The sequence below is a fragment of the Saccoglossus kowalevskii genome, chromosome 5 (genome assembly GCF_978046115.1).
Source record: "Saccoglossus kowalevskii chromosome 5, keSacKowa6.1, whole genome shotgun sequence".
Taxonomy (NCBI): domain Eukaryota; kingdom Metazoa; phylum Hemichordata; class Enteropneusta; family Harrimaniidae; genus Saccoglossus; species Saccoglossus kowalevskii.
The window spans coordinates 22,722,407-22,742,138 of NC_140645.1; the positions used below are offsets into that span (position 1 = coordinate 22,722,407).

Consider the following 19,732-nt stretch of genomic DNA (forward strand, 5'->3'; position numbering starts at 1 on the left):
CTTCATAATGACATTAAAGGTCCCGGCCCAATCTTGAGTACTGACTGCCTAAACTAGTCACTATGGAGACAACAAGTGATGTTATCCGCAATTAATTTCGGAGGAACAATTACTCTTCGCTACAGTTGGTTTCGGTTAATTTGTACACATTTGCGAAGATGAGACCGACGATTATATATAATTGCAAACTTGGTGGTAAAGTATATCCCGGGAAAAACACGATGACGACCTCTGACTTTTTGGTCAGATGGTGGAGCAAATAGAACAAAATGTAATCGGTATATCCCCAGGTTGGGTGAACAGGGGGACAACTTTAGCGAGTTCCAAACATTAACAGTTGTCCTTATAACCTTTACTACGGCAGTGACCCTTCCATGTTTGGCTAAGATCTCCTTGTTGTTATGGTAACTCATATGTACACTGTCAATGTGGTAAACAGACGCACGCGAAGGCGAGTCTGATTTCGACCGTACTTAGGTACACGCTTTGGCATATCTATGCTGCGGTGTATTAAACACTTCGAAAAACACCTCTCAAAAATTAAAGATGATCTTCCAATCTGTGATGAAGCTCAATAATTCGCTTCGTCGCCTAGCAACCGATGACTGAACACACATCCTGCATTGTGAGTGGCTTCGTTAGAATCACCGATACGGTCAGCAGGGGGTGTGACGTCACCAGCGTTGTAAAGCCCTTGCCGTTTTGTCGTTGTGTTTATCAGTGGCATCGGCGTTGTTTCCATGGAGTTATCATCTTTTCAGTGAGACTGAGTCAATTCTCACACACCAGTATCACGTGTGAAGACCATCTTTGCCGTGAACGTAATAGAGTTAGCGCTGTCATCGAGTAGAAGCATCTGTTCTATGAGATATCGAATCGCGCGTCGTGGCAAGTAAAGACGACACGGAAGGAAATCAGTGGAGGGGAGTTGTACCGATTCTACGAGACAAATAGCGGACTTATCGCTGACTGAATCAAGGCATCAACATGGGGAACGGTGCCTCGCACGATATGTCTAAAACCATATACCTGGACGTAAAGGGCAAGCCACAGAAGGTACGTTATTTCAATTTTGCTGTAAACACGCTTACGCAAGGAGTGCAGTCTTGCCGCGACCGTGTCGTATTGCCATCAAGCACCAAATGTTGGTCGTTGAAACGTATCGGGGTTTGAATCCAATCCCGTGTTTTATTATTGTGAAGTGATGGTGGAAGGGTGGATGAACTGCCTAGACTGTCGTTCTCGTTTAGTTCAATGCGCGTTGTGTTCGTATTCATCGTACAATCTGTCAGCTCCCCTCGGATGCCAGTATCGAAATGTATTGTTTTTATCGCCTGCCCAGATGAATAACAGCCCGGTGATATGATAAGTACATGTACGAGATGTCAATGTGTTCGCGGAGATACTGTTTAGTCGTCGCGATTAACTGTCACGGCATGTTTTATCGGTGATAACATTTACATTGCACGCTCCTCTGTAACGCGAAGCCGATCTCACCAAGACGACCGGTTCCGGTTGTTTTGAAAAAAAGTCATCGTAAAATAAACTACCATATGCATGTTGAAGGGTTTAATTACTAAATATGTTGACGATCTGTCGGTTTACATGCCCTATGGACTCCTCCAATGCCTTCAGATACAGTGGAACGTTGACGGGTTATTAATTAATCTGTTCAAGTAATGGGCAGGCTTATCAAATCAATTATTGAATCAAGATCGGGTCATATTGTATTTTAATTGTCAGCGAAGAGCGAAGGTGGGAGTAATATTAGTCTCCAGTTATAACTCTGAGGCGACGTGGATAGCTGCTAGCTCAGTGGTTGTCGCATCAGACTCATAATCGGTAGACCCAAGTTTAAATCCTACCTTAGGCTGAGCATCAACATGGTCGACCCCTACCCTGAGTGAGTGTGCCACAGACTCAATGGGAAGGCCCATTCCACTGGCATTCACTAACGAATGCGACTTTGGGGGAACCTTGGTTAAGGTCCGTTGGTGCTTGTGTTCGACCGCATTAAAATTGCCATTTGATACGGAGATAGCCACACAGCCCTGTCAGGTAGTCCCAAACATGAATATGACTTCTGTGGCAAAATGTGTCTGCACTTGCACTTGCAATTCGCACTTACAAAATAGAAAAAAAGTCAGGAGAGACAACAGTGACATTCAACTGTCGCCTGGCACAGAAACATTATTAAAAAAAAAAACTGCGTGTTTGTTCTCAAAGCGAACGTTGACATACTTCACCAGTCACACGCCATCGTCTACTAGTAACATGGAACTTTTAATCGCACACAACATACATATTTTGAATTATGATTACGTACAATTATTTCATATTTATGTATACGTGCTCGGTATTGTGGGTACATCAACATGCACCCAGGAACAAAACAAACGATTCTCCAATTTGTTAAAATCTGAGTTATATGTGACGTACGTAAATTTAAATTAGAAGAACGTAGTCTAAGTTACTTGCATTGTATATACCTACTTCTGTTAACCCATTACGAAAGGAATGTACTGATAACAACATGTCAACGCTTAGAGCAAAACGGCGGCGACGCTGAATTTTTGAAGGAGCCGAGTCACAATAGGTCGGGGAATCTACTTGAAGACAGAACCATAGTTGTCACGATCCATTAAAATTTAATTTAGTTTTCTGCTAGGCAACGATACTTAATGAGCTCATTAGGGGACGACGATAAGTTAATTGTTTATTTTTTCTCCTTTAAATCAAAACCCTAATTAAAATTGTATACTTATAAGTTTATTATCTGAAAATGACAACATTATAACGTCAGTATAGTGGCACGGATCCAATGTGGTGTTATGAAATGAATAAAGTATATATTATCTTAACCTCGGCTACAACGGATAGTATATACTCAATTGCAAATTCAGCCGTGACATTCAATGTGTCCCCGTGCTATGATTAGTCTACCATGAATGCTTCCGTAATATCAAGGCGGGTGCTAGTCACCATTTTACGGCATTTAATTTCTAATGACACCGATACGATTTACTAAAACAAGCATGTACTTGACTTGTCAGCCGTAAAAGGGACAGCAAACACGTTAAGAAATCGAACAAGCACGAACACAAATCGGTATCAATGTACTTATATATGCATCCCGACTACATTTAATCATAATTTGACACACCGCGACGAAACACGGTACAAACCATACACATATCGTCGAATGTCCTTAACTCAGAGAGGGACGTATTGCAGTTCCAATTATCATAGCCGTTACTTAAATATATTAAAACCAATTCTGTCTTCTCAGTATAGTCACTGTGTATCTGACATCCGTTATTTTTGTTGTCGCATTTGTGTATTGCAATTATGAAAACAATGATTTGTAAATAAATAAATCACCGGTAGTCTAGTGGTTGTCGCATCAGACCCATTCCACTGGCCAAGAATGCGTCTTTGGGGGAACCTTGGTTATGGACCGCAGGTGCTTGTGTTTGACAGGGTCTAGTTGACGCAAGGATAGCGCATTAAAATTGCCATTTGATAGGAAGATGGCCGCATATCCCTTTCACATGAAAAAATTAATGCACTATATGTCAGCACTAGCATTTGCATATACAATAACGTCAGGAGAGACAACAGTGACATTCTATGTCCTGAACATAAAAACAATTTTAATAAAATCTACATTTCTAATCTAATCGCAGTTATTTGTAATTCATAGTGTCATGCTCACATTATTAAATGAGTATTCAGTGTTCTAGAACACACGTAAAGGATATTGACGTAAAAGCAGCGTCAAATCATAAATGACAGATGGTGGACATTTCCTGTGCGGTTATTGGGAATTATAACAGAGACAGCGGTGAGAAGACATAGCACATGCACAACTAATTGGCGAGATTGGAATAGATTAAAGTCGCCAAGATAATGTAATCCTTTCGACAGTGTATACCCATGGTATGCTTATCTGTTCAAAACTTATTGGAAAGTAAAACACGTTTAATAGATACAGATCGTGATAACGGGCGTCTCTTAAAGGGCGTCATTCGACGTGGCGCGTCCTGTTCGATATGGGACTCAACGGGTGTAAAATACATTGTTTGTTTCCATGAAATTCGAACACGCGCTGCACGACGACCACCGCGCTTTAATGTGAAGGTATTAAAAACACAGTAGAACGTCACTCTATGTGCCACTGTTTTGGCTGCACGCACGTGCATGTATGTCATGGCACGGCAAGCTGAAAGTTGAATTTGGGAATGGCGTGTCTAGTGAGTGCAAGGCAATGTTTCACTTAAATACTAGTATATTCCTAAATTAATAGTACATTTGAATTATTTATTCGCCAGACATTCAAAAACTGAATAATTCAGATGCGTCCATGTGTCTATTTGTCTATGAACGATAAGCACTTTATAACTTATAAGAGTTTTACTAGGTCTTGCCATATATCATAGAATTATATATGTCAGGAGTATCTTTGTTACTTCCTTGTGCGAAGATAACGTTCGTTGACTAAATGCCATAAAGGAAGTATTTGATAAGCTACAAAATAATCTCACATTTTTTCAGTCCTATATTATCCTTGTTATTCTCCCTCTCCGATTGTTGTACGCATCTGTCATTTATATCCTCATATGTCGTCACCAGAACACTGGCACAAGACTTTCCTTCTAGTCACCTGGCTTCGAGCCTCGAAGTACGGAATATACCTCAAGGTGTATTGTAAATAGGCTCACGTAAACTTATAAAAAAAATCGCGTAAAATCACGTGACTTTCATCCACACTGTAATGGTAATTACTTGGGATAACACTGATCGGTTTATATGTAGATAATTACTCGCTGTGTACGATGACCAAGCTAATTAGAATGATATCTGATATAACATGTGGTTAATTAGTAAACCAATTACTGCCGCGGAAGCCTCGGGGTCACCGCGATATGTAAGACGCCAGTTGTCACGTGATTACTGCGTGAAAGCTACACCTTTGACATAATAATAAGAGATTCTTTTAAAAACAGAGAAGGAGGCTGGATTTTGTAGAAACAACTGCTGTTGGTGGAAATGAAAAATAAAAGATGTGCACGACCACTTCACAATATAAACGAAAGTGTGAACACAATTCGCGGAATGTACGTATCATTCATTACAACTTGAACAGCTAAAAAAATAGACCACTTAAATCGACTGAACCCCAAATGTGGAGAGTATTTATCGCATTTGTAACACTGAACAAATTAATTTGTAGTTGCTCGGCGAAAATGTTGGCGCAACCAACCCAACTTTATGCAATCCCCGTGACACACACTTAGACGCAGCGAATTCTCTGTTGCAGGAAGTTGATTTCAAAATGGACTCTCTTCTCTGATAATCGTGACATCATGCGTTCACCGCTTTATATGTAATGACGAATGAACCAGGCCGGGATTTGTCGTATCTATTAAAATAAAATAAAACTGACAGACTACTAACATCTGCCGCCATTCCCATGTTAACGAATAACTGTATGCATACATCAATTTAATGTCAACTTATTTAATGGAAATCTTAAAAAGACGTGTTTTGTAGTAGATGGAATTATGTTGGATCTATAAATAAATAAAGTCTGTGGAGAAATGCGCGAATCTACTAGTAGTTCAGACTTGTACTGCGTGCAACTTGTGCAACCCGTACACCGTCGGAGAACGCGGAATTTTGGTTCAGAGGTGTTCGGCATCCAGACGACTTAGACTGAAGTTTTATGAAGCAAATCTTAAAGCGGGAGGGTCGTCACCTGCGCATGCGCGGGAATTGAGACCCAAGCGACGATAACAACACACGCTAAAACGCATAGGCTCGTGGGTAGACGCTTGTTTGTAAACAATGACACGCTATGGCCATCTGACGCATGCGCAGGTGACGACTCCCCCGCTTTAATTGCAGGAACTGAAACAAAGTTACAGTATTTATCATTCTCGGTTTACACAGCGGTCGGCTTAAACAGGTTTCCGGCTTACACATGGGCCGGTTTGAACAATGATCAAAAATGTTCTCTTGAAACGGATTAAGGGGTGACCATTCAAATCGAGAAGGGAGTATCCTTCCGTAAGAACATCAGTTATCCAGCTCTTTTTAATACAGCGTTGTAATGTTTGATTAAATAAATCTCAATTTCCGATTAATACCTGATCCAAATAACAAGGACGAGTCGAGCAAGCCGTCACCATGGGCGATCTATTCATGTGTCATCTTACATGTGCGTCATCCAACAGGATTATCTCACGATAAGAATGTATGATTTTTCACACTACTGTCACGTTTTCGTTTAATATTGGCCATCTTGCTCCCTTCATGAAAAGTATGTTGTCTCTGTTGTCTCAGAAAAGATAAGCGGTGCCATTATTATGAGACTGCCCAGGCCTCGTCCAGACGTATCGTTTCATGGCGCGGTTACAGTGAGCTTGGATATATATATAGATATATTATTTTCGAATGACTTGTACAGTGGTGGTCATAATTAAAACGAAACGAATGAAACATCTACCCACATCGCTTTTAATCACCATCGTGAATTCACTCTCAGTATTTAGAGGCAAGTGTTGATTCACGTTATTCACGCGAGACTTATTGACCTATCCGGGAATTTGATGGATAAGCCAAAAAGCACATCGATCGTGGCCACAAAATGAGCGAGGGCGGTGGTCATCGTGCAGTGCAAGCTACGTGTAAACAAATGTGAATTGCACGCGTTGCATACGTCGCATGCGCGCATGTCGAACAAGACGCGGTGGGACAACTGTTGCACTTCAGAATAACCCTACTCGACTTGGTGAGTACACTTCTACACATCGTTTATTGAATTGAATAATAATAACAATATTCTCCGTTAAAGCGGGGGATTCATCACCTGCGTGTCGTTGTTCACAAAGAAGCGTCTACCCATGAGCCTTTGCGTTTTTAGCGTGCGTTGTTATCGTCGCTTTGGACTCAATTTCCGCGCGTGCGCAGGTGAGGACCACTCGGCTTTAAATTAAATCCACATGCAGCTGTAAGTTAATCAACAATTGATACATTATAATGATATACACCACGTACGCGCCCACGGAACGCATGCATATTTACACATTTTTAAAAAGAGTTGAAGCACATAAAAGTGGGGTTCCAGCAATGATAACCAATCATGGTTCCTCATTTTGATTTGACTTACAGCCGCCGTATTACTGGCTGATTGCACAGTCCAGCTATAAATGCCACTGGGTGGCACAGACCAGTCGCACTTAGGGAATGACCATTTCTTATTCCTGAGGGGGGGGGGGGTCAGCATATTTTAAAAAGCCAAAGGGGGCAGTGACTTTTTATCAAGGCTGAAGGGGGGTTACACATTTTTTTTTCTAAAGGAAAGCACCCTCTTTTACAAAAAGAGGGGGAGGTCAATTGATTCACCGAGAATTGCCCGACCCCCCTTAGAAATAATAAATAGTCATTCCCTTACGATTGATCGGCACATCCGAGACGAACCTAATACTGAATGATACAGCCCAGTCGCACTATGACCACAGGGAGCCCAGGAACTATAATCAACTGTAATACGCAGTCTCTATGAGCGGGGGGGGGGGGGGGTATCGGCTGGTATCTAGTGTAAGAAATAGACAAGGGACGAACCACATCGAGGTCACGACTCGGTTAGCCTTGCTCAACTGGTTCGTAACCAGTCTTGTGATTGGTTGTTGACAAATGCTGAACAGGCCACGCCTCCAACGGTGTCATGCGTTCGGACAAACCGTTAGGAATTCCTAAATGGAGCCAATTTGTGTAGTTTTCTTGATTTTTTCTGCAGATATGGGTAAAATGTAGGTAAGGCTTTGGCGAAATTCGAAGGAGCAACTAATATTCTTCAACCTGGTATTTTGTTTAGATTTTATTTTTCATTCTTTTCGTTTATTTTTTCGAGTTTAAAAAATGTGAGCTGGCTGGAGCCTTCATCCCTTGTCTATTTCTTACACTAGATACTAGCCGATACCCCCCCCCCGCTCATAGGGAGTGCGTACCGTTGATCATAGTTCCTGGGCTCCCTGTGCTATGACTGGACAGCCCTGTCGGTCCAATGGCTGAATGGTACAGCTCAGTCGCACCCTGGGTCTCGCCTACGACTGCACGGCAAAGTAGCCAATTCGCACCTACAACTAAAGGATACAGCTCACTCGTACTTACGATTGAATGGTACAGCCCTTTCACCCCACGCTGAATGGCACAGCCCAATCGTCACGGTACCACACACATCGGACAATTCGTGTCAAGAAAGCATACATCTGAGCTATTTGTTTCCAGAAAACACGTTTCAAGCGTCACGTAACAGTTACCAAGACAAGATAATTAATGATTTTCCAAGAATAAGGACTAATGCAAATTAGATTTGTTGACGTTAGTTCTTATTGTAACAGTTTGGACGTCCGAGTAAGAAATCGATGTAAGCTCCCAGCAATAACACTTTTCCGACTGTGTTCTTTAGATCTCCGTAGTAACACACACTGTTCGACTGTAAACGTCCCGTCACACACTGTCCGACTGTACACGTCTCGAAACATACTGTCCGACTGTACACGTCTCAAAACATACTGTCCGACTGTGCATTACCCGACACATACTGTCCAACTGTAAACGTCCCGTCACACACTGTTCGACTGTAAACGTCCCGTCACACACTGTCCGACTGTACACGTCTCGAAACATACTGTCCAACTGTGCATTACCCGACACATACTGTCCGACAGTACACGTCCCGAAACATACTGTCCGACTGTACACGTCCCGTCACACACTGTCCGACTGTACACGTCCCGAAACATACTGTCCGACTGTGCATTACACAAAACATACTGTCCGACAGTACACGGCCGACATTCACTGTCAGACTGTGCATTCCCCGACACACACCATCCGACTGAACACGCCCAGACGCACACAGTCCGACTGTACACGCCCCGACGCACACAGTCCGACTGTGCATTCAAGTTCCCCGACACACACCATCCGACTGAACACGCCCCGACGCACACAGTCCGACTGTACACGCCCCGACGCACACAGTCCGACTGTACACGCCCCGACGCACACAGTACGACTGTGCATTCAAGTTCCCCGACACGCACTGTCCGACTTTACACGCCCGACAGACTCAATCATGTGAGTAGCTTTCATTTGAAATCTGCTAGTTTTCAGATGTTTCTTTTTTTAGATATCGACTGAGATTAAAATGCATCATAATCCACCCTTTTTGAAGAAAACAAATCAGTTACCGGAAAAAATGTTGCCTCTACTTTGCGCACTGACGTGGCTATTAGCATTGTTGACGTTTCATGTACAATGCTCGCTCGAGCGAACAAATACGAACGGAAGTCAATTATATTGCGTCGTTATTCCAAAATGTGACTCTCATTTTTTTTATTCAATACGGTCTAAACACAATATAAAGAACGTTGTCCTTTAACAACAATTGACTCTTTCTAATTAGTGTTTATGTTTTCTATTCATATTTCGGTCGTGAACTTAACTCAAATATGCGCGCATTGGGTCTGTTGGCTAATCACGGCGACGTTTTGAAGATTGTTTTTTTCTCTCCTCCTTATTCCCCTCCTCTTCCCATCTTCTTTATCATTATTAGATATCGTGATATCAGCATTGTTAATTGCCCCTTTGATCAAAGCATAATATTTTTCTTATTAGTTTCAGTCGTACGTACGTATGGTAATACCCAATAAAATTGCCGCTAATCACCTAAAAACCCGGGCACATCCCAATTCAATTATTGATTTCACTGAAATCGAATGACGTAGACGTTGACCACCCGGGTGCACCAATGTACAGTGCTGGGGTGAATAAAGCGGTTGTTGGTTTGACCGTTTGAGATTTGGTAGCAAATATTCGTCTGCTGTTATTGACTAGCTTCATTTTATAACGACATAGAATTATGAAAATAATATACAATGTATAAGGACAAACATAGAATACGACTTTCGATATTAAAAAATATCAATATTTGTACTCGACAAAAATATTGAGTATATAAATGAATTATACATGAAACGGAACAAACTACACAACCAATGATTATCTGATATCGTGTTTAATTGCAATCCAACGCTAACCTCCAGGGGTCTAATCACCTTTTTAAGACACAGAAAAGAGAAAACAACTTGAACCAATACCGTACCGTGTCGCGGAAAATAAATAAAATGGCGACCACTGATCCATCGCAAATAGGTAATTGACATGCCGTAAAGTGACACCCCTGTTTTGCCGCAGGGCTCACAAATCGGTTGGACGCCACCGTATAAACGCCAACATTCAACAATTATTCACGAAGAACGAGAAGCTCTTTTACCAAGGGTGACTGTTATGCTTTTAATCTTTTTTTATATTTCCTATATAGAAATAAACTGTGGGAAGACTGTCATGTGAATTCAAAGCAAATTTAGTATAAATGTCAATATAATTATTATGATTTGTGTTCGATAATGTGCATCGATAACAATGGGGGGTTATGATTATCCGTAAGACATATCCGTTATCCCATATATCATGGTAGTTCAGTATAATAAAGCAGTGTAATAATTGTCTTTATCCCATATATCATGGCAGTTCAGTGTAATAAAGCAGTGTAATAAGTGTATATATCCCATATACCATGACAGTTCGGTGTAATAAAGCAGTGTAATAATTGTCTTCATCCCATATATCATTGCAGTTCAGTGTAATAAAGCAGTGTAATAAGTGTATATATCCCATATACCATGACAGTTCGGTGTAATAAAGCAATGTAATAAGTGTATATATCCCATACACCATGACAGTTCGGTGTAATAAAGCAATGTAGCAGTTTTCTATATCTCCATACTATGAAATAAAAATTCCGGCAATCTGATTGGAGCATACAAGCAGATTGAACTTTTGCCGTCATTGCCAAGTATCACAAAATACCCTAACACAATATTGATTTAACACAATATTTCTTAAATTATCATTAAAAATTATATTAATTCGAAGTAGTTTCAGATATCGACTGAAACGCGTGTAGGATATAACGCCGCATATTTTTGAAACGTCCTGTCAAATTCCCCAACTTCAACTTCTCCGTGCACAACGCTCATGCCTTGTGATGACTATCACGGGTTGTGAAACGGCCACGGTCTGAATTCACTTCAAAACTGGTTATTATGTTACCAATGCACCCCGAAACCGATGGCTAAAAAACTATATTTTCTAATAACAAGGGGGCAACAATAACGGAAATCGGTGTTCAACCACAGCTAATAATTAACCGCATACCACTTCAACCACAGCTGACTAATTAACCACATAACTATTCAACCACTGCTTACCAATTAACCACACCCGAGTAATCAACAACGGCTAACTAATCAACCAAAACCGACTAACAAACCACAACTGACTAATTCACTCAAACTGACTAATCAACCAAAAACTGGCTAATTCTTATGTACTGTTAATCGTTACTCGATTTATCATTGGACTTCTATTTTATAGTTTAGTGTGAACCCGATCACGTGCGATCACGTGCTAATTTCTAATTCAGCATGACAGTAGGTTATTATCTTGGCATTAACATATCAATATATAAATCTTTTTTTTTGTCGTTTCCGAGGTTGTTGTTGCCGTTTCCATATTATTTTCCTGGGTATTAATGCAATTCGCACTTATCGGCTTTGGTAAATATCGCCTGTGTATCACACAAACAGTCTGTCTAAATGGCCACAGAAGGGACACGCCGCCAGATGTGACTGGCATTTTCTTCTAGTCTTTGTCAACGGGCGCAGCCCAATGAAACGGTATCGTTATAAGCTGTTGTAAACGTTCATATAGGTCTATGTCAATTTAAAGATGAAAGTAGTAGAGACAAACTGGTTGGTCACCTCTCACCCCTTTCCCTGTCCCTGTTCCTAAAAACCTAAAGCATGTATAGACGCGGGGGGGGGTCTATTCTCAGTACCTCGAATACAAAACGTGCGCGTCTTTGGAACGTTTTCTCAGGGTTTCGCGCATTGCATCACGGGAAAAGGTCGACGTAGTCGCATTTGCACAACTCAAGCGAAGAACTAATCGACGTTCTTCCGAGTGTGTTTCATCAAGTATCAATTTGTAAGAGGTTGTTCAAAATATGTTGAAATATATGAGTAAGTGCAAATGTCAATCTTATTATAACTTAGAGAGAGTTCCATTCGGTTTAGTCGCTAAAAAACGTAACATAAAAATAATCTCACCATATTATTAATGCATAATAAAAGTATTAGGTTAACGGATTTAAAGTGGACAGAAAAATAAATGGAAATGATCATAACTTGGTCCCATAACTGAACAAATACAGAAAAAATAGATTGCTGAATAAAAAAATATTTTCCCGGAAAAATATTGGTCAAGCAGTATTCCACACATTTTGATGAGTTGATGTGTCCCAGTGACGTGTAAAATATACGACATTTAACGTCAAAAAAAAAGTAAAATACTGAATTTCTATAATTTCATTAGTTGAAAATACACAGAATTACAGACAAGATTCTACTTCTGTGATGGCTGTTATGACGGTTCATTGCGTTTTATATTGCCATTCAGCGCAAAACATCGTTCACTGTGCGTGGTTTGTACTGCGGAACACAAAACGTGTCGACCCCGGAAGTTTCGAAGTCACTTGGTTACTGCCGAATCGAACAGACGCACTGTATTCGAGGTATGACGCGAACGTCTTTTAGCGCCACGGCGCGTCGTATTCGGTACGGACCCATGCGAAGCTACCCGAGCCCGTAATTGGTAATTGGGGAGAGCGACACCCCCTCGACAAAACTGTTGACACGAATATACAAATATATACGTCAATATATATTGCAAATGACAATGACGTATTTCTATGCCACCATTTGTAGTCATAACAACTGTCAACCAGCCATTTTATAAATAGAGTTTTTTTATCGTTCACTGCATGTAATCAACGTGATGTGGTCTGTCGTATTTTAATTGTTTTGTTGTTGATTAGGCTGAACAAGTGTTTCTGGTAAATTTATTTTCTAAAATCGAAATGCGTGGGCGGTTTTTTCATTTTTATTCTGAAATGATAATTCAATTCATGATGAGAATTTAACTTTTTTTTCATTATTTTCTAAAATTCTAAAAAAACTAGCTATTATGTGCACATTTTTGGCTGACGCTCGCGGTAGCCAGAATGACTATCTGTTAATTGAGTTCAACTCGCATTCGAAGCAGAATTCAAGACGAGATTTATTGAAGTTTTCTATGAAAACAGCGTTTGACATGCTTATATTTCAATTCACATGCTCGTATTTCAAACTGGCATGCTTGTATTTTAATGTGCATGCTTATATTTCAAGCTGACATGCACGTATTTCAGATTGACATGGCTATATTTCAATCTACAGGCTTGTATTTCAAACTGACATGCTTGTTTTTTTAATGTGCATGCTTATATTTCAAGCTGACATGCACGTATTTCAGATTGACATGCTTATATTTCAATCTACAGGCTTGTATTTCAACCTGACATGATTGTGATTCCAACCGTTTTATTTTATATGATACCAAAGTAAGCACAATCTTTGGGTTTATGAATATAATATAATTAGCGGACTGATACATATAGAGTGAGTAGTAAACTGGTTCAAATTTTCAAACATTGCTAAAACACAGGGATATAATTGGGAGTTCGACATAATTCCGAACGCACTGCATTACGATCACCGCACTTTATTATTGTCTAGTTAATTATTAGTTAACAACGCATATCAAAACACCATAATAACACACATAATCCCATAATCCACACTAACAGAATGGCTTTAGTTAGTGAAATATTTAAATATAATATCATATGTAAACGGAGCATAGTACAAGATAATAACAACAATACATAGCAACAAATCTTATCAAAATCCCTTCTTGGCTTTCTTCCAAAAAACAAAAATGTTGCTGTCACACCAATGATCTGCTAATTCGAATGCATATTATGGTCTTTCCTCATAGTACCAACCCATCTGCCGTGAAAGTTACCCATAAGCCTTTTCGTTTTTATCGTGCGCTGTATTTGTCGCTTGGGATTCAATTCCCGCGCGTGCGCAGGTGACGACCAATCCGCTCCAATAACCAAACCACAGTCCCTCTATAGATAGAGGGATAGAGGGACTGTGACCAAACAAATGACCTTTCAATACATGTATGTACTTGTTCCAAAGTACCAGCTGACTTTGTGGTTTAAACTATTTTTTTGAAGTTACATTTATTGTAATGCAAACCACTTATATTATTGACATTATATTTTAAATATCAATATTACACATGTTATCCTGGGTTGGTCATTAACAACCACAATGGCTTCATTTATACCATACAACATATCCCAGTCTGAGAGAAACCATATTGCGGTTATATTTCAGTATTGTTGTTTGACACTGTATATAGATAGATACATTAGACTAGGAATTATCTCCACGTCAAAACGCTGTCTTGTAGCACACATGTAACTTTTCGTTCGATGTAACTATGAAATTCTTCACTACGCATGCGTATTAGTGGTTTTAAAATTGAATACTGTTGTGTGTCTTGCAAATGCATTTTTCTTTATGATAAAATTATAATCTCACAAGCATTTAAATTATGAAATTGCCAGATTGTGCAAATGTTGTTCAAAGAGTACATCAAACTCGTCGCCTTACCATATGTGGATTGTGCTGTGTGAATACCTAAGGCAAGAACTCAATTCAAACAAACATATTTTATAGTGAAGGCATCCTGGCGTTAGTCTTCACTATCTAACTTGATTTGCTAATACAAGTCTCAACTAATGGTCAATTAAGCTACACGATCTTAGTTGAGGAACAACAGTTAGGCAACAAATTGGTATAACAGTATTAATAAACAAACAATGAAATGACAAAAATAAAAATTAGTAAATGAATTAACGACCTTAAAAAAATCATCTTATTTTATTTATAATGATATACACCCTACTTACCAGCTTGAGTATCACAGTTGTTTTATAAATGAAATAGCATAAAGCCGGAGATGTTATAAACGGTTTATAAATATAAAGTTTTATAAATAAAAATGACTGGCAGAATTCAGATTTACCAATCCAGAAACGATATGCCGACAACATCGCGAGTTTTAATTAACATTAAAGCGGGAGGGTCGTCACTTGCGCACGCGCGGGAATTGAGTCCCAAGCGACGATAACAACACACGCTAAAACGCAAAGGCTTATGGGTAGACGCTTGTTCGTAAACAATGACTCGCTATGGCCATCTGACGCGTGCGCAAGTGACATCATACAAGCAGCAAGCTCTTCATTTAGAATAAATGTACATTCGCAGTATTTACGTCACCTGAAGACATGTGGAGCTGTCGAGCCAGTCATTATTAAATATTTGAATTTGAATGAAAGCTGATGATCGATATTTACAAATTGTTATAAATATGTTTATAAACTGTAGTTGGCCGATTTACAATCTCCACTCTCGGCGTACTATCTATAAAGTACTTATTTCATAATAGCATTATCAATCCAAGAGAATTGTATCCATTAAATTCATATAGCTGTAGGAATTACATCAATGGCTTTGTCTAAATATATGGATACGTCAACTATCGATTTATGTTATTTATGTCTACAGCCTGGGGCCGTTAGCGTAACTGTCTACTGGCGCGCACGTTTGCATTGAGTTTATGTATATCATCGTACTTAAAACTGCCGCTGTTTAGACCTTGTCATCGATTGTGTCGACGTTTTAGTATGCGTCGTGATCAGGAAAAAATACACTGATCTTTTTTTTTTTTTTTTTTAAATATTTTTTTTGTGCCAGGCGACAGTTCCGGACATTGGGTATCACTGTTGTCTCTCCTGACCTTTTTTTGTATGTGCAAATTGCAAGTGCTAGTGACGAGACATAGTGATAGTGCATTTTGCCACAGAAGTCATATTCATGTTTGGGACTACATGACAGGGTTGTGTGGCACACTCACCCAGGGTAAGGGTCGACCCTTTGATGTTCAGCCTAATGTAGGATTTGAACTTGGGTCTACCGATCATGAGTCTGATGCGACAACCACTATCCTACCAGTGATCATTTGATTCGCGTACAGAGGCGGGGCTCGCTCGGGATGCATATTGCGTCGTTTCTTTCAATTAAACAATGCAAGTCACACGTTTCGTCAGGGTTTTCGTTGATATGCTTACTGGACGCTCACCATTCTTTATTCCATTCGAAATACCGTTTGCCTTTGTCTAAAGTGACTCGGTCGTCATGAATTTCCTGTTCGGTATGGATTTCAAGTAATATATAAAACTCGTGTAAAATACACTGTTTGTTGACACATATTGCGAACACGACTGTGACGGTTTCATGTTTCCTTATCTCGGCTGCTCCCGAGATATGTCGTAGAATACCGAGGTGACCCGAGATATGTCGTAGAATACCGAGGTGACCCGAGATATGTCGTAAAATACCGAGGTGACCCGAATAACCGGTATTGGTTCTTCATCTGCCGATAAGTGAACGGAAAGGCGTCTCACATTCTTCATGAACATTTTATGCCTTCCTTGATACCTACATTACAAAATCAACACATGCGGCCAATTACTTGTTAAAATACCCATCACTGACTATGGCAACATAAAGTCGAATTGTATAGCCTATTATTAGAAACTTTGGGCGATGAAAGAATCGAAAAACGGAAAAAAATGCACAGAAAAAATCCTGGAAAAAATCGTGCAGGGTCCATTAACACTACACAAACTCTGCACTCCTACAACATAGTAAAAATATATTACAGAAATTTATCATAGGAAAAAACTAAGAAACACGAAATAAGGTGGAGGAAGATATTTTGCACATTTTTTCTATTGGACCACTCCTTAGACTAGAAAATTGAGGAAACTGTCAGCAGAAAAAAAAACTACTGAGTCATATTAATGGTCTCTTGATAATGTGAAGTTTTGTGAAAATCTATGTTCAATAACTCAAGCAATATAAATTGAAATGTCAGCATTGGTTACTAAGGCATTTATTGAACTGAAGTCGTTTTTTTTTCCTCACAAAAATACACTTTTTCTAGGGAGGGATGTGAGTGATTTGAGTGTGAAAGGTTGGGTGAGAGGGGTTAAGAGGATGTTCGGCGGTAGAAAGAACGCCCAGATCAAGTACCCTCTTCAATCTAATAAACTAGTTTCCTTTCCTCTCACATGCTCAAAATATTCGCAGATTTTAAGTAGTACTGTCCAATAGTATTGATTACTGCACAGGTGCCCTTTATGAATCGTGTTACTGAACTGTGTCGTTGATTTTGTATGAGACTAGAATTACCAAACAAACGGATTTGTCACGTTTATCGTACCGTGACGCTTTGTGTGGTTTCCGCTGGTCACCCACAGTCCTCTAGTGTCTAGACATACTGCTGGGATTCTGCATATTGCACTGTATGCCAGGACTCACGCTTGCAATATTCTCATAAAAGTCAGCAACTGAAAAACAACTGTGACATTCAATATCCGGAACTGTTGCCTGTTTTTTTTTTTGCTTATTATACCTTTAATTTTTTTCAACGTTATTGACGGTCACTCTTTCGTCGCCATGGCAGCTATCATTACCATATTAAGATTAATCAGCTCACTAACCATGGAGGAGAACGAGGAGTAGAAAGGTGAAACGTAAGTGGCGATTGTGTAACCAGCGGGGCAGTCGTCTTGTAACCAGGCTATACATGCATATATGAGATTGGTTGCACTGGATAATTGTGGTCAATGTCCGAGATTATTTGTAATATTTGCACACATGTAGTACTCTCGGCGCAACAAAGACTTTCATTCATCTTTATAAATATTTATAAATGTTAATGGCAGCTGTCGTCGCACTACGCATGTGCAAGACACTTATGAGCAAAGATGGCGACTTTTGCGCAGACCAAAGAGTACACACTGAGACGTTACTAAGCTTTTAACTATGTAATTTCTTTGGTGACTGGAATGTATCGAGGGAGTCACTGGCAGTAATAGACCATTTTCCGTTCACTGCGAGAATCACGCGTTATGCGTGAAATCGAACGTAAAAACAGGACAAACAAAGGTCATAGCGTCGTAGTGGCGTCAAACATCGCGTGAGATTCGACAAACGCGAAAGTATTTCGGGGACATTTCCATGCTTAATAATGGGCTGTCCACATTTGATGATAGGTAATTTCGATTAAGTAAGGGTATTCGGAAGCAATATTCCTCTGTCGAAGATCGGCCGGTCAATGTAAGCTACGAAATAAAGAAATTCTAGTTCAAAATCAAATCGTTCGATTTTTGCGGCAGATGTTCGACGCGCGTCTTTCATGCATCTCGCAAGATCTCGCAATTGTACGGAAAATCACCTATTAGTGTTGCGCTCAGGTCAAAACTCGTACTCTTGATTTCCATGGAAAAAAGGGCATTGGATTGTGGGAAATCAATGTTTATCAACACAAATGCGGCACATGCGCGGCGCGACGACTAGAAACCTTTAATATCAGTTGAATCAAACCACTGCAGCTAATCAACGAGCACAATCACAACGTCATTTGAAAACGTTCCAATTTCATCAAGTATTGTGCTTGGGTTCGGCCGGCCACATCCCAACTTGAGTTAGGATTTCAGCAGAACAACTTGAACTCTCACGAATCACTTGTTAACATAAACTTCATTTATTGGCGAACGAAACACTTCAAACGAAAGTGTAAATTTCTGATAACTTGTAGAATGCCATAAAACATGATGAACTAACTGACCCACAGTTAAGCACGGTCTAAAACTAGAACAAAACTACCGGAAATAGAACATTACGGCGTTTTCCACGCAGACGGAGGTCAACCAATCAGTGACTGCGTACTAAATTAATAATAAAATATCTGTCAGCACCTATGGCTTATCTTGGTTTCAACGATAAGTATCACGGATCTCCATGAGAGCTAATCCCCATTTGCGTCGAAGATATAAAGTATAAACTGCAATCACGGTTGAAAAAATGACCAATCACTGCTATTGTTCTTTTTTCGCCAAGACTTGCGGGTTAATTTATTTCGTATTAGTCCGCAACGTCATCAAAAGAACGGAGCTCATTATGATCGCGCGAAAAAAAAAACAATCACGGTCCCATTCGTTATCGGGTCCCATCATGCTTCAAGAACCTATATGAACCAATCTATGCATGTCTTCCAAAAAGTATTTTCTCTTTAAATATGAAATCCAATTTGTTTAGAACTGTATGTAGCTGTAGGCATTTTTCATCAGGGTTCTGAACCAATGAACAAACACTGCTCCCAGTTTTCATTTTTTTTTATCAAATTGAGGTATCTGTCATTGTGACAAGCATAGTAAATATATCTAAGGACATCCATTAAATGTATTCTATAGCCCGTGCTATATGACAATGCGGGAGGTATATGTGTTCAAGGCACAGTCTGCTTAGAAAACCATCTTTTTGATTTAAATAAATGCTGTTTCTGCGTATGTACTGTCACTCACGTCGGACTTTACGCTAGCAACACACGAATTATGTATAAAAACCCCGTCGTGGTGTTTATAGATTTAACCGAACAATATATCCAAATTAATCCAAATCGCTGACTAAATCGCCACGGGGTGTAATCCTCGAACAGCTTGCGGGTTCAAAAAAAAGTAAAGCTTTCAGCATTTACTAGTACGTTATTTGAAAAGAACGAGCCAAAGTAACAT

General features: G+C 39.8%; 1 protein-coding gene across 1 annotated transcript in view; it reads left to right on the top strand.

Moving 5' to 3' along the window:
• Nucleotides 1–726: 726 nt before the first annotated feature.
• LOC100370560 (high affinity cGMP-specific 3',5'-cyclic phosphodiesterase 9A-like) overlaps nt 727–19,732 on the top strand; it is a 62,593-nt gene continuing 43,587 nt past the window's right edge. Inside the window, exon 1 of the mRNA XM_078010362.2 lies at nt 727–1,056. Within this exon, the coding sequence (XP_077866488.1) occupies nt 988–1,056 (69 nt within the window). The 5' untranslated portion in view covers nt 727–987. The remainder of the gene's footprint in view (nt 1,057–19,732) is intronic.